The 16,320-nt window shown below is 39.9% G+C and overlaps 1 protein-coding gene across 1 annotated transcript; it reads right to left on the bottom strand.

Moving 5' to 3' along the window:
• Window positions 1–5,910: 5,910 nt before the first annotated feature.
• Window positions 5,911–7,329, bottom strand: LOC149255057 (uncharacterized). The gene is made up of 2 exons (XM_089454938.1): window positions 6,966–7,329; window positions 5,911–6,701 (listed from the first exon to the last, which is right to left on the bottom strand). Exons 1-2 carry the CDS (start codon window positions 7,327–7,329, stop codon window positions 5,911–5,913), a joined length of 1,155 nt encoding a protein of 384 aa, XP_089311064.1.
• Window positions 7,330–16,320: the final 8,991 nt, after the last annotated feature.

The raw sequence follows: 16,320 nt of genomic DNA, 5'->3' as shown, positions 1-16,320 counted from the left end.
AGGAATCACCCACCTTCGTAGAGATCGACAGTCACTATGTTTAACGACGCCGGAACACGTCTCTACCTAGACCTCTAGATGTTTGCGTTAAATTCCAAAGCGTTGTTATGTAAATTGAGTTTATTTTAATGTTGATCTTGCTTAACAGTTTGCCTTTCAGGTTCGCCACGAGATGTATATATACAACTTCCTATATGCAATCTAAGAATGAGAAGCAAATCTTTTCAATCTTTCAACTTTGAAAACCTTAATCTACTGAGGGAAAAGAAAGACACAACTTTTTCCACAGATCATAGAACACACACTAAAATGCACATTTTCCTAAATCGTCAAGCATACAGTCAAATGCAAAATGCACAATGCATGTATTTCTTTTCGTTATCCTTAATGTTGATGTAAGACAGAAAGGAAACTGTTGTATAATTTTGAATCTAATTTCAAGTAGAAATAAACAAGCTTGTCCACAATCAAAAAGACACCTTATGATAGACTTGTTTAAACACAGGAAATGTATAGATTCAAACCATAAAAATGAAGAGCAAACAAACTCAAACAGCCATGAACAGTAATAAAACTAGCTCATAAGATCACAAAGACACTTTTACAGTTCAGGATCTAAGAGGCCACAGCTATACTGGTTCGCTTTTCACAATGGGAAACTGTAACTGAAACAAGAAATACTGAAAGAACATTCACAGTTTCATCACACAACTGAGGCGGAATAATTTCAAGGAGAAGTGGTTCACAGCAAGTACAATGACCAGCAAGCAATCAGCAAAAAATCAGTGAAAACAAGGCCAAGACACAAAGGGAAAGCTGAGAAAGACAATGGCTAACTGGACCAGCGCAGGTTCTAGTCTGCCAGTTTGACTCTCAGCGCAGTTCCTGAAGGGAGCACCTGCGCTGTAATGCAGACTGCCTGTGGACAGCCTGCACTGACTCACGAGAGTTTCGTCTACAAAGAATTCCGGGTCATAAAAAGCTCAAAAATGCACTGTTTTTGCTGAAATAAAAAGCTATAGGTCAAGTACAGGCTAAGGGATGATCAAGAGGATGAAAAGCTATCACAAAGAGTAAAGAGTCTTTTGTAGAGAAGCTCTTCAAATCTTGAATTTGCTCAACAAATGAGCAAGAGTAGCAGTCCCTCTACTTCGCTTTTGATATAGTCAAAAGCTTTTCGATTTGGTACTCTTTTCTTCAAGAAATGAATAGCAAAATACTACAAACACCAACAAGATACTAGGTTCCCCAGCGGAGTCGCCAGTTTGTTGTGGGGAAAAGTATCCGATGCGGATGACCCTATCCCTACTCTAAAGGTGAGAGTCTTTAGCAACAACTGAAAGTAAAGCTTTGATGTTTTCCTTTATGAAAGTACAGAGAGAAGGAAGAAAAGTTTAACCAACCTGGTGTCTTTCGCTTAGTCGATCCTTGTCCTCTCTCTTTGTCTCTTGTTCGCAGCTCTTTGCTCTCTTTGCCGGTCCAGCTACACACAGATCCTGCACAAAACAAGAGAGGAAACTACAAGATACAAGTACTCATAACTGATGCATGGATTAGAGTGAATCAAATATACATGTAAATACAACACATCAATGCAATACAAGTATATAGGAGAACATGCAAAACTTTATTGATAGAAGTAACAGGGTTCTGAGAAGGTTACAACTAATGATGGCTCCAATCCAGCTAGCACCTCCCCAGCAGCAAGAACTCTCCTCGTCACCTCTAGTAAAACAATCACCCAATAGCTCTAACTGTAAACCAACAGCACCTCCTTGCTTTACACAAAATTCCAGCCTCCTTAGACCTCATAGAAGAGCTCTATATATAGGAGAGAAGAAGAGAGGATGAGTCAGCTTGAGGCTGGCATGAAGCTGCCTTGTGTCCTCTCCCTCTTCAGTTAATCTTTAGTTCTTGAGTCCACTTGGAGATCCTTGCTTACACATGGTGATCAAGTACCTCTTACTCATCACAGGGCGAATCTTATGAACCAAGTGTCAGTTTGGAAGCTTCCTGGGCAGTTGACACCTTGCAGGATGACTGTGCCACTTGGCCAATCTCGCCCAGCGCAGGTAGCCTTCATTAATCTTGACTTCCAGCGTAGGTACAAGGAGGGACAGTTGCATTCCAGCGCAGAAGCTCAGTGGAGCAGCTGACATGATCCAAAATAAGCCTGTTTTGAAGTGTTTTCAGGTGGAGAACTGATTGAAAGTGCTGTTGTTTGATGACCTTGTTCTTTTAGGGGTAAGAACAACATGTTTAGGGACTGAGGATCCCTGTAATTATCGACATTTCATGCTCCATGATGCGAGGCACAAAAATGTCTATAACACCATGGACTCTTCCGGGTTTGGATCTGGTTCCATCTGTTTTGCGCTAGAGGAGCTGGGGGCTTCTTTATTCTTTTTATTCATCATGAACTGTAGGATTTCAATAGACTCCTCTGCGTGGCTGCATCGATTAGCCAAGTTTCTGAACTGTTCATATAGAGAGGACACTCTATGCAAGAAAAGGTTGATTTATACCCTGTATTTCTCGTTCAATATCTTGAATTGATCCTCCATTCTTGTCTCTAAGCTCTTGACCTGATCCTCCATGATGCGCTGCTGCGCTCTTAACTCATCAAATTCTGCTTGGAGATCTGCACAATGGAGACAGTCTTCAGATCGGTCCATCTTGGCCTCGATTGATTTCCTGTTTGAAGTCTTTATTACTAAAGCACAGGTCTTTGGAGCGTTGATTCGATTGTGGCAAGCTGCTACTGTAACACAAACAAATGGAAGCTAGTTACCACGATGCCGATACTTGCTCAGACCAATTTTGGCGTAATGAAATAAGTTGTTCTCTGCTGTATACGTAGAGTTTAATCGTGTGCTTCTATAGTGGTGAAGTGCCAAACCGGGCACCATGTGACTTCTGCTTATCCGCCTTGTGATCTGTCTCGGATCGCACACAGCATGGAGGGTTGTCCTAATAGTACACTTCGCACCTGAAAGCATATGGCTTTGCATGCTCTTAGACGGATTCCTGATAGCAAATCTTGGCAAAATCCTGCCTACCTGTCCTTTTCTATCGCCGGCACGAGTTCTCTGATCTATAACACTGGTTCTGTCCGTTGAAGGTCGCCTGTTGTTGACTGGATGCGTGAGGGTCATGGTAACGTTTGAAAAGTCGTGCTGGAATTGCAGCTCAGACTGCCAATAGGTCTTTCGCATGCTTTGCTGGCATGCTTGTCCGCTTCCCTGTTCAAATTGCGAAGAATGTGATAAAATCTAACCTCTTCCATTGTCGCTTGAAGGATTTTATTTCTTTGGTTTATCTGTTGGAGGAGAACATTTGGTGTATGCTGCCGAAGCGCCATGAGCCTAATGATTATCGTGGAGTCCCCGAACACCACTGCCTGCTTTATCCCTAGTTTGATTAATTGGGTGAGACCCTGAAACAGGGCAAGTCCTTCAGCTCTATTGTTGGAGTTCTCCCCTAGTCCCCATTCATACCAAAGGATGCAGTCTCCGTTTGCATCAGAGATAAGGCCCCCTGCGCCGGCCTGACTCGGATTCGACTTAGAAGCGCCATCAAAGAATAAGCAATACATGTTGCAGTTGCTTAGCCAGTTGGAGAATTCCTCTTCCTTCAATCTCAATTTCCATGCACTATTTGATTCTTTGGTTTTTATTCCCCTTCTACTAACTTCCTGTGCGTTGTATGCATTCTCCAGAACGTAGTTGAGGAAGTTTCTTTCCTCAATACTGTAATTTGTTGCCTCTACTTTGCCACTGGTGCGGTTCGTAATTGTTTCTAGAGCCAACATTTTGGCTTTGTGGCAGATTTTCCTGGTATTGAAACCTTTCTCCTGGAAGACCTTGCCATTTCGCGCTAACCAAATGCGCCATAGAAGGGTGTACGGTATGGTGTTCCATACTCTTTGGGCTAGTTTGCTTCTCTTCTCTTTCCAAGGGCAGTTCTTCCTCCATTTGTAGATCGTTTCAGCGATGGTGGTCTGAGGCTCCCAAGATGATTCTCCTATTGAGGCCATGTTCTTCCAGCATTCACTGGCTACCGGACAATCTATAAATAAATGCTGCATTGTTTCTTCAGAGCTGCAACAGTTTGGACACCTGGATGGCCCCATTATGCCTCTCTTTCTTAGGTTTTCCGCTGTTAAAGTTTTCCCTTTTAGAAGCAGCCAAATGAAGAACTTAACCTTGGGAGGTGCTTCTGCTTTCCATACTAATTTCCAGTGGTTCCAAATTTCCAGTTGAAAAATGTTGTCGCATAGATATTGATGGCCAGCTTTAACTGAGTATTGTGATTCTGTTGGGTCCCATCGATACCCATCCAGTGCACCTTCTTGAACCGGAGCTTTGCTGTGGAGGAGCTTCTTTAAGGCATTGAGGCTGGTTTCTAGCACATTGGGAGGATCTGGAAATTTCCAGCCTGTCCAGGCATGAGTGTGAGTGTCCGATTTTGATATTTGGGACAAGTGTAAGAGCCCTTTATCATTAAGCCAGTTAATGACAGGGAGTGCCTCTGCTTTTGTTCCCATAGGTTGATGCCCGAGGATTTTGTCCATAGAGAAATTGATGCTGTCTCCCCCGCCTGGGACCTTAGAGATGTTTTGGTACATGAATGGTATTGCCTTCTTGCAAAGTTGCCAATTTTTTGTGCAATCCCTATTAGGTATATTAGACTCCAAGAGCTACTGCCTTGTATAGTTTAAATATTTTGCCTCCAGTACCTTCTTCCACCACGCTGTAGGTCCTGTGATCATTCTCCATACTATTTTTCCTCCAAGGGCCAGGTTGAGAAGCTTTGGGGATCTGATGCCCAATCCTCCTTTTTCCTGTTATTGGATTATGTTCTTCCAGCTTACTAGATTGAATTTACTTTTTACCATTTTCCCTCCTTGCCAAATAAAGTGTTTAAGAACTCTTTCCATTTTTTGGTGGAAAATTGCTGGAGCAAGATATAGAGAAAAACGATAAATAGGGAGAGATGCAATACCTGATTTTAGGAGAATGAGTCTTCCAGCTGGGTTCAGCCATATTGTGCCCCATTGCTGCACTTTCCTCTCTATTTTGTCAAGTATCCCATTCCAATTATCAGCTTTCAAGGGTCCCAAACTTACTGGCGTTCCAAGATAGGAGAAGTGATTCCATATTAGACTGCAGGAAACTCCAAATATGGTTGCGATGCTATGGATGGTGTGATTTGCTGCGTTCCATCCATAGATATAGCTTTTTATCTGATTTATTTTCCCTCCTGAATAGTCCATGTATTGGTCCAAGAGTTTTTTGAACCGCCTTGCAATTGTTGTAGAAGCTCCTCCTATCAGCAAAGTATCATTTGCGAACTGTGAATGATTGATGTTCTTTGTTCCATGTTCAATCTTGATGCCAGTGATTAACCCTACTCTCCGATTATAATCCAAGGCTTGACTGAATGATTCACCCATGAGGATAAACAGATAAGGGGAGAGAGGGCAACCTTGCCTGAGGCCACGGGATGATTGGAAGGTTGCGCATGGTCTCCCATTTATCAGAGGGGAGATCCAAGGCCCAGTTATACATGCAGCGATCATGGTGATGAAGGAAGGGTCGAATCCAATTTTGTGAAGGACAGCATACAGATAGGAGTGCCTTACTCTATCGAAAGCATTTGCAAGATCCAGATTTAGAACAAATCCTTTTTCCTTCCTGGCTAGACTCGAATGGATGGCCTCTTGAACGAGAAGAATAGAGTCAGTAATGTGCCTGTTGGGGAGAAATCCCCCTTGATTCTCAGAGATCAGGGAGGGAAGAAGGGGCTTAAGCCTGGCTGCCAATATTTTTGAGATAAATTTGTAGGCTAAGTTGCATAAAGAGATTGGCCGGAATCTCGAGAAGGAGGAAGGGTGATTTTCTTTCAGAATCAGGGCAAAATACGTGGAATTGGTGAATCCCCCCATTTTACCTTTTTCATCACCCAACAAATCATCTTTAGGAGATCTTTTTTGATCATTGACCAGTATTCCCGATAGAAGCATATGGGGAATCCGTCCGGTCCTGGCGCTTTTTCCGGGTGCAGACTCCAAATAGCTTCTTTGATTTCTTCTTCTTCTACTTCTTTCGTTAGACTGCTGTTCATTTCTTGTGTGACCCCTTTAGGCATATGCTGGAGCAGGCTTGAGTAATCTTCCTCACATTTTTCTTCTGTCAGAAGCTTGCTAAAATGCTTGGTGGCTGCTTCCTTTATAGATTCCTGGGTACTATATCGGTTTCCTTCATTGTCTACTATTGTGCTTACTGTGTTTCTGAGTTTTCTCACAGTGGCTTGCTTATGAAAGTAAGCGGTGTTTTTATCTCCTTCCTGCAACCAAAGTTTCCTTGATTTCAATCTCCACTTTATTTCCTCATCCCTGAGTATTTGATTCAGCTGCAAGTATAATTTGCCTTCTTGTTCTTTATTCTGCTGGGATAGTCCTTGCATTTCGATTCTCTGCTGCACATCCTCCAGATCTTGCTTGATTTTCTTTTTGTACAATTCGGGCTCTTTATAATTGCTCTTCGCCCAGTCCTTTAAAGCCTGTCGAACTCTTTTAAGCTTTGTCTCCCATATATAGCTTGGAGACCCCTCTACATGATGAAACCATGTCGATTGCACCACTTCTTTTGCCTCTGGTATCCGGTTCCATATTGAGCTATATTTGAATGGTATGGGCCCTAAAGGGCAGTGGCTTTGAAGAGTTAGAGTTATCAGATAGTGATCAGAGGCCGATACATTGAGGATATTTGAGTAGCTTGATGAGAAAGTGGAGAGATATGCGATGCTGATAAGGAACCTATCAAGCCGTTCCATGATGTTGCTGGCTCTGATTCTTCTGTTACTCCAGGAATATCTACGGTTTTTGGGCCTGACATCGACCAATTCATGTTCCTATATTATGCTCTCAAGTCGATTTCTAGAGGGGTCAGGGGTGAAGTTACCTCCTCTCTTCTCATTAACATGCAGCACTAAATTAAAATCCCCTGCCACAATGAGATTGGCATTCTGTTCCGCTTCTATATTTTCTTTTAAAGTGTCCCAGCATATCTCTTTCTCTCTATATTGATTTGGAGCATACACATTGTAAACCGTTACAGATTGGCCTCCTGTTCTGCTTTCAAGTGTGGTTCGGATCCAGTTTTGATGCACGATGGTAGAGCTACACTTCCATTTGCTACTGTCCCATAACGTTGCTATACCACCCGAGGCTCCTCTTGCCTCACTTATGCTTCCACAGAAGCATTTCTGCTGATTAATTACTCTATTCATTTCACATTGATCTTGCTTTGTTTCTTGAATAAGCATGATTTCAGGGTTCTCACTACAAATTAACTCCTTGAGGGCAACCAACTTGGAGGGGTGCCCTAATCCCCTGCTATTCCAGGATAGTATTTTCATCATGAGATACTAGATATGTGTAGAGGTGCTCGCCTCTCATGTCCTTTATTACTGTTTTCTTTCTCCGGATGCCCAAGAATGAAGTTCTCTATTGGTGTTTGAGTGCCCAGTGCTATGTCTTTTTGTGCACTTTCGTCCCTTTGCTGTTTAGCTGATTTTATTCCAGGTCCTTGCTTTTTTGGAATGTCACTGGGCGCTCCATGGTCCTTTGAAGAGCTCCTGGTGATTCTCGAAGAGGGTGGTTCAGGAGGGGGCTGCGTGGAGGGGGGAGAAGATTGATGAGGCAGGGGTTCATTGGATGGAATGTCAGGGCCCGTTTCCACTTTAGAGAGGATCGAAAAAAGATTAGAGGAAGGAGGCAGAGGTGGATCGAGGTTCGAAGAGGGGGGGGGAAGAAGGGCGCTGATGAGAGGATCCAGGGATATCAGGATCCACCAGAGATTTGTGGGTGGGCATTGATTTTTTCTTTTTCACAGGTTCCCAATTGCCATCTTGCTCCTCATTTTCTACATTAACTATTTTGGTGCATCTATTTGCAAAGTGCCCGTATTCGTGACATACCTTGCATTTGAAGGGTATCTACTCGTAGTCCAATTGCTGGATGTGGCTCTAATCATCCACTTTCAGCTTGATCGCCTCTGGTAGTCCTCGTCCTAGGTCGAACTCCACACAGATCCTTGCGCATGCCTGCATATTGTCTTTGGGTTCACTGCGATCTATGTATTTTCCAACCGCATTTCCTATGGATTTAACTGAGTCATCCCCACAGCAGTGAAGAGGTAGATGGGGCAGCCGTACCGAAACTGGAACAACATTCGGGATATCAAGTTCTGGATCAAAATCTGGGGTCCATTTGTTGAGGTAGAGACCCCTGGAGTCCATAAAATATGGCCCGTTCCTGAATATTAGGTCTTTATCCTCCTTTGTCTCGAAATGAAATGTGAAATATCCTCTGCCACAAAATCTGATAGATATTTTACCTTGAATCTTGTCCGACCAGTTCCTTTCGATCCATTTTTGCACTGTTCTGGGCGACGGCCAAAGTCCTGTGAACTGTCCGATTAATCCTTTCTCTGCTAGGGATAGAGTTGCCATGCGTGGGATAGCAGGCGGCAGTTGAACTTCCTGTAATACATCTAGTTTCTTTACAAACTTTGTTGCTGTTGGTCGGGGACGCTGAGGAGGGAGAGATTTCACCAGGTTGGAGAAGGCTTTTTGCAGATCCGGATCCACGTGGGGTGGATCCAGAGGATCCATGCTGAAACGCGATCTCAATCAGTTGCAGGCTTCGGCTCCGGTTCACGCGCGCAGCTCAGAGCTCTCCTTATATGTCTTGCATTTTTTAACAGCGTTGTAACATGTGGATTAATTTCCTTTTTGGTGCACAATCTTCGCCTTTTAGGACAATATGGTGCAGTGGCCCAACCCCTACAAATCATTACGACAAACTAAGAAGAACAGAGAAGATGAAAGGTTGTAAAAACCAAATTTTTTTCAAACAACTAATCCAACATCAATACCTTAACTTTTTCATGAAGATATCATATTGAGAACATTTGAAAATGGTGGGAAATCTGGCAAGCGACTATCTCTCTTCTCCAAAGTTGATGCAGAAAGAGTGATAAGATTTCACTGTTTTGAATTTTATTTTGTAAAATCAGAAAAACCAATATTAATGGAGATATTGGTATTTTTTACTAAATTTTGTGAAGTGAATAAATGTAGCTTTAACCATTCACCTTAAAATGTTTTTTACAATATAATTTCCTAAGTCTATTTAATATCTTCATTATCATAAAAACCAATCTATATCCATCTTAACTCCACATCTACCATTCTTACAGGGATGAAATCTATTTATCCCTCTCAGCACTTGGTAGACCCAGAATTAAGATGGATCTAAGCTAATAGAGTTCCCCCTTTAAATAGTCTATGCTCACATGAATACCATGGTATTACCATGGGTCAATACCATGGGTTATCATAACCCTGGAGCTTAAAATCTACTATTAGTAATTTATAAAAATTAATAAAATTAATAATTGATTTTTATTTTTATTTTTTATTTGAATCAAGTTAAAATGTTTAAGTGACATTAAATTGCAAGTTCCATTTTTACTCTTTATCTATCAAGCCCCGAGAGGGATCAAATATCTTTTCACTCTATGCTAGTTTGCATATCACGATATTTGATCCCTCTAGAGGCTTAGTAGATCCAGAGTAAAGATGGATCTATGCTGGTTTAATTTCCCCCTTTAAATAGGAGGCATTCCACGTGAATACCATGGGTCAATACCATGTGCCATCTTTACTTTTATTAATACTAATATTAGGGTTAATAATGTTTTTTGCATGGTATTAATAATAATTTGGCCCATGGTATTTGGCACATAAGCTTCACCTAAATATAACACATTTTTTTAGTGTTCGTAAATATAAGGTGACTTATGGAGTAAATATAAAAAAAAAATGTTTTATTTATTTACTATACCTCTCATTTATTTATATTTTTATTAATTTACGATACCTCTTTTATAAATATGGTATTTGGCCCATAGGATTCACTTAAATAAAACTTCTTCTTTGAGCCTTCTTAAATAGAAAGAGGGTTATGGACTAAATATAAAAAGATGTTTTATTTATTTACCATACCTTTTTTTGGAGTAAGTATAAAAAGAGGTTTTATTTATTTATCATACCTCCACTTTATTTATACGTTTATTTATTGGGACCAAATACAACCTCCCAAACCAAAAAATGATAGATTGCAAACGAATTTAACATTGCAAAGTAGAAAATTGGGCGATTGTAATGGAATATAACCTCCCAAACCAAGCAAATCGGGTCAAATGAGTCTTTTCATAGTTTATCTACTTTTTTTTTGTTAAAATGAAAAAAATAATTCTTTTTTAAATAAAAGTTGGGCTAAATATATGAAATGAGTGTTTTATAAAAAAATTGCCCCTCTAAAATGAAAAACCCCTTAAATTTTTACCTTGGGCTAAAATTTGCCCCTAGCAACCAAAAATAAAAACCATGAAAAACCAATAGTAATACGACACCACAAACAGAGTGGCATGGTCGTGCACCAGAGACAACAAAATTGTAAATCAAGCACAAAAAAATCACAAAATACTGAAAGCACAAAACTAGAAACAAACATCATAATTCAATCCCCATGGGTTCCCAATGCTTCCAAGGGAGAGCTCAACCTGATCCTTCTTTAATATTTCATGGCAATCTTTTTTGCCATGCAATCCCCTGGATCATACTACCATAAACACACAATTATTAGTGTATAAATAAATAGTGACAATATATCAGTCACCTTACCTTATTGTGCCAAGCACGCTGCCTTGTAATTGAACACGTAAATATATCATCTCTCAAGGGACTCCAATTCCTTGATGAATGCAGCCATAACTAAAAACTAGTTCTTATACATGTCAAATACATGTTCATGAATCTAGCACATATCCACATACTGTCAGACAAAATCAAGGTTAAGAAGACTTCTTGTATTCATGCAAATATCTCATTCGTTTGGAACTACGGTTTCCAAACATAGCCAAAGGAATTTTCACCCAATTCTTTTATTTTACCTTTTTCCTTGCTACAATCGAGTCTTACTATGTATTGTCACATTATCCAACTATTAGTTATATAAACAAATCAACGGTTACCTTTTCATGCTACTACCAAGCATGTTGCCCTACAACTACTCACACATGTCAGTCACATGTTCCAAAGATCAAGACATCATGTCTATTAATTTGAAATCAACATTTACCAAGACTAATAGTCATTCCATAATAAACTCATAGTCATTAATCATAATACTACAACTAGCACCCACTTACACTCAAGTACATATCAGTTGTCTCAGCGTGTAATGTGTTAGTAAAATTGTCTTAAAAGAAGATCATTCCTTCATGCAATCTTATAGACACATACTCATATCATGCAATTAATCAAAAATTCAAACAACCTGTAAAAATACCATGTTAGATAAACCAAATGGACAACAGAATCAACTCATATCTCAAGGTATCTCAGGGGAGGCTATCACATCTACACAATTAGTCTATATTAGTACGACACAACATCACAAGTATATTAACTCATACCTGAATATCATAACCATAACCATCTGCACATGCCAATCCATATTAGCATGATACATATAACATCAAGATCTTAAATGAAATGACTATGATCATCATGTGTACAACCGCAATGTATATAACAACAAGCTACTACAATGCATGACTATCTGGCACATGTGCATATGATCGCATTGATCTACTAGCATCTATCATACATGTAACTACAATAGCAATAGAATGTTATGCATGTACATAACCACAATAGTTAAAACAACCATTATCCAACATACTTGCATCCCCAACATACAAACCTATATGATTATTTGCTCTTAACCCGAGGTCCAGTATTGTAACGTTGCTTTGATAATATGCATCTCTTGCTCTATCTTAGCCAACATATCAATAGCATATCCAACAACATCATGATGACATAACTACATACAATGACTATCATAATGCATGCATAACAATCACATAGACAACTAACATGCATACATAACAAACAACATTCCTCCCATCCAGTCCAAGTGTTGAACTTGGCAGCTCTCATACCATTATGTAAGACCCTCCTCCCACACCTACCCAAGCTTACTGGTCCATCAAGGTCAATATGTGATGAAGAGTTACTATGATATGATTCAACCTCCTAGATCACCTTAAGGAAATCGAGTCGACAAACCAAAACTTATTTGACCTCCCTCGGGTGCTATAGGACCCCCAAGAGCTAAACCACCCTTCCAGGTGTCCAAACCCTAACTTAAATTACCTTTTCATTGAGATAGACCCCCAGATGTTGGTACAACATTGCATCAATTCGATTGTAACCCTCCAGTCTCATGCATAAGCCTATAAGGGAGCGACTGCAATATTTTTCTCCCAATTTTGTGCTTATGGTCGTGAGATTTGAGCCACTTTTTCAGGGATAGGCTCCAGATCACTGCCCAGAACTTGATGAAAGGCTTTAAACCATAAATGACACAAATAAAAAGCCTCTAACACAAAAATTAATCAAGGAATTGACCTAACCAAGCCCAACCATGATAGACATTTCATCAAACATATGGCAGACATGTAATCTACAGGTCATGAATGCATATTTGAACATAAGAGTTTGAAACTTATATGAGAATCACTAAGAATGTCTAATTCCCTCTCATAATTGATGAAATAACATTTGTTAATCCATGCATTCATCAACCATTCATATATTCATCAAACATGTCAAGAGCCATAGACATTATACATCATATAACTAGCATATAACCAAAAATAACCAGCATGGAAACCATCAAATAAACATGTAAACCATGGAAGCTCAGCCATAATATCACCATCATAATCAATACATATGTTCATAGATCACCATAGAAGATACATTTTATTAAAATATGAAAATTTCAACCAACTCAAGGACTTTCACGTACCACCCGAGCATAGATTGGGTTGAACCAAATCTTTCTTTCAGCCAATCACCCTCATGTTGTAACAACCCCGATTTTAAAATATACAAATAATTACATCAATTATGCGATTTATAATCAACACACAATTAATCAACTATTTAACATAGAATTTTGGAAATATGAGCAGAGACAACTTACCTGTGGTGATGGCATTCTTTACTTGTGATTTCGGAGTTGAACGCTATTTGAATCCTGCCAACCGCAACAAAGTTTTGGGGATGACACTCCACCCAACCGTAGGCTCAGCTGCATATAATATTTCTACAACTAGCCACCACCGAGCCCTCAATCAACATACTACTGCCAAGGAATCCTTTGTCTCACAACACTTTTCTCCCAAGAGAATGGATGATGGAATGATCTCTCATCTTCCTCGTCGTCTATCAAAATAGACCAAACATTGGAAGGGAAACCGCATGCACACATTCCATGTGTCAACATGCAATTTTTATTTTTTTATTTTAAATTGTACTTGAGTTAAATTTTCTCTTAATTTATTTCTTTCTTATTTTATTCATTTTTACTTTTTGATAACTTTACTTATTTTTACTATTTTATAGTTCTTTTAGTTAACACTTTCTTATTTTATTTTACTTTTTTGTTAATTTTACTTATTATTTTATATTTTACTTTCATATAAATTTATTTAGAACTTTACTATTTTATTTACTTGTTATTATTATATTTCTTCATGATTTATTATCTATTTACTATTTTTATCTTTTCTTCATTGTTTATTATTTATTTGCTTATATTTTAATATTATATTATATTATATTATTTATTATTATTATTATTATTAGGATTAGTGGACATTACACACGCCATATTCCAAGCATGAATGTGGGATCTCATGGAATAACCAAAACAAAACCAAACCAGGGCTTCCAAAGGCCAAAGCACCTCAACACTCAACCAGTGATTCCACCTCAGAGTGGACATTACTAACTATCCCAAGATCGGTCCCTACCCAAGTTATCCAAGGCTCTAGAGCTTTTGCTCCAACCCAACTCCAGGACTAGTAATTCAACCCACAGCTTTTGCATGGCTCCAAAATGTTTTTCCAGCCAAGGCTCCAGGATTAGTAATCAACTGATCAAGGGCTCCAGAGGTTTGTCTAACCAAGGCTTCCAGGACTAGTAACTCAACTCAAGTTGTGTCAGGGCTTCCAGAGCATTTGTACAACTAAAACTCCAGGAACTAATAACTCAACCCACAACGATAACGAACATGAGACTAATCAGAAAATAAATGGGAAAACCCACAACACCATAGTTATCCAAGAAATGGCAAGGCTAGACAAAACCAATGTCAATCCAGGAAATTATCCATGCCAATGAAAACACATAACCAAGAAACCAAATGCATGTACCATGCATGCCAAAACTAGCAAGGAAACCATACATGCAAGTCGATACTTGCAAAGAAATCTAGTTGTAGCCATTGATCCACCTAATCCCTTGCGCTCTCCCACTTTCCTTTTCCTTTTTTCTCCAAATCCAATGAAAGCTAGAGTGCTCCAAGCATGCTCCCACAATGATCCAAGATTTCTCTAAGTGTGCAAGCGTATGAGAGAGGATGAAAGAATGAGAGTGCCAAAGACTGAACTAATAAAAGCTAACGCTGACCAAAATTCAAACCAACAAAAGCCATGAATTGATCCTGTTGATGGTGTTGGACCCGCCAACATGTAAGGGGATCTCCCCGATAAGAAGTCCCAATTAGACCTCAGACCGTTTGGTGTAGGAGTCCTAGTAGTGGCTTGTACAGTAATGCTTTGACCATGATTTTTCACAAAGGCAAGTAAGATGTCTCTGTTGGTAGCAAGGTTGTGACAGCTACAACAAGCCAAGGAAGGTGCATGAGAGGTTCAAACACACGGGGGTTGAGATGAGTGCACCCTTTGGAAACCTGTGATTGAACGAAGTTAAGAAGGGAACACACAAGAAAAGATGCATCACCACATGGAAAACAAGTTAGCTAGCAATCCAAAGTGATGGTTAAACCAACAACATGTTTCAGAAAGATTCATACATACATGCACAAAACAATCCATACATGCATGCGTAATAATACATGTATCATTTAGAGTAAACCAGATAGCATAGAATACAATACAAAACATGCATGAAACGTGTTGGCTCTATTATATTAATAAGTGTAAGTTTCAGTCATACAATACATCCATGTCTAAACACTAGTTCCGACAACGGAACGTTACAGTCACAACTGCTTGCTCCTCCAAAGAGATATACTAGCTCTGCGCAGTGGAGAAGCCAAGGCTCATTACAATACTATCCAAGCTCTCTCTAAGATAGTCCTATCAGAAGCTTGGCTGACTAGAAGCCTATACAATGAGTTATGAAGTACTACTTATAGCAAAGGGTGGGGTGACCCTTGACATTCCCCTTTGAGACCGTTCATCTACCCTCATGACTCTTCATCTACTCTATGATTGTTACATCCAACTATCGTCACTTGAACTTCCACTTGACAAGACATTACATTATAATGCACATGTGCCCATGTGAGACAAAATGGATTGAGCAAGCCATGCATGACATCTCTGACACTTTATTCATTGTGATGAGACCAACTCTTTGACATGCTTGTGATGGTGGAGGTGGTGAGCTGATGCCAAGCTTGGTCATTCATGATGGTGTACATGCGCTCCATGGTGACATCTTGCTGAAGAAAACTCTTGTCTTTGTTGCATCCTGGTGCATTGGTGTGGCTTCTCCATCCAACTGGTCTGCTAACATGCACATGGTCTTCTTGGGTGCGGCCAAACCGGCAACACACTGATGCATAGTGTCCATGTTGATCTTCTAGTGTGTGTTGGTGGTCATGTGCATCAACTGTCAACTTCATGTTCAGCTTCAGTCAGAATTGCTTCTTGTCTTTTCCTCAGTGAATGTGCCAAATGGGTTAGATCACATGCATGCGCATAATGACATGCATGTTGTTAAGTTCCCTTGCATGCGATCAACAACACTACTCACCATGTCTACTCCGTGCCAGCTGCTGGAATGCATCTATATCTTTGTACAGGCACAGTTTCATCTGTGAGTGCATGTTGCACCCACTGCTGTACCTGTTCCTGCTGCAACTCATTCTCTCGTCTATGTAGCTTTTGTTCTTCCTTGAGTTGTTTCTTTAGCACATGCAACTCCTTCTCTGTTTCGTTCTCTATCTTCGCGTGATCTTCATGTTGCACTGTCACCTCATAGCCTAAGTCTCCAAAGTTTCTTTTATCACAAGTGGATCTTCCTGAGCTTGCGACTTTGTTCTGCCTTTGTGTTGTTAACAACCTTCCTCTTGCATTTGTT

The sequence above is a fragment of the Pinus tabuliformis genome, chromosome 7, assembly GCF_031772625.1.
Source record: "Pinus tabuliformis cultivar Carrire ecotype Pingquan chromosome 7, CPIR1, whole genome shotgun sequence".
Taxonomy (NCBI): domain Eukaryota; kingdom Viridiplantae; phylum Streptophyta; class Pinopsida; order Pinales; family Pinaceae; genus Pinus; species Pinus tabuliformis.
Note: the sequence above shows the minus strand (reverse complement) of the source record. Positions and strands in the feature narration are given on the sequence as shown.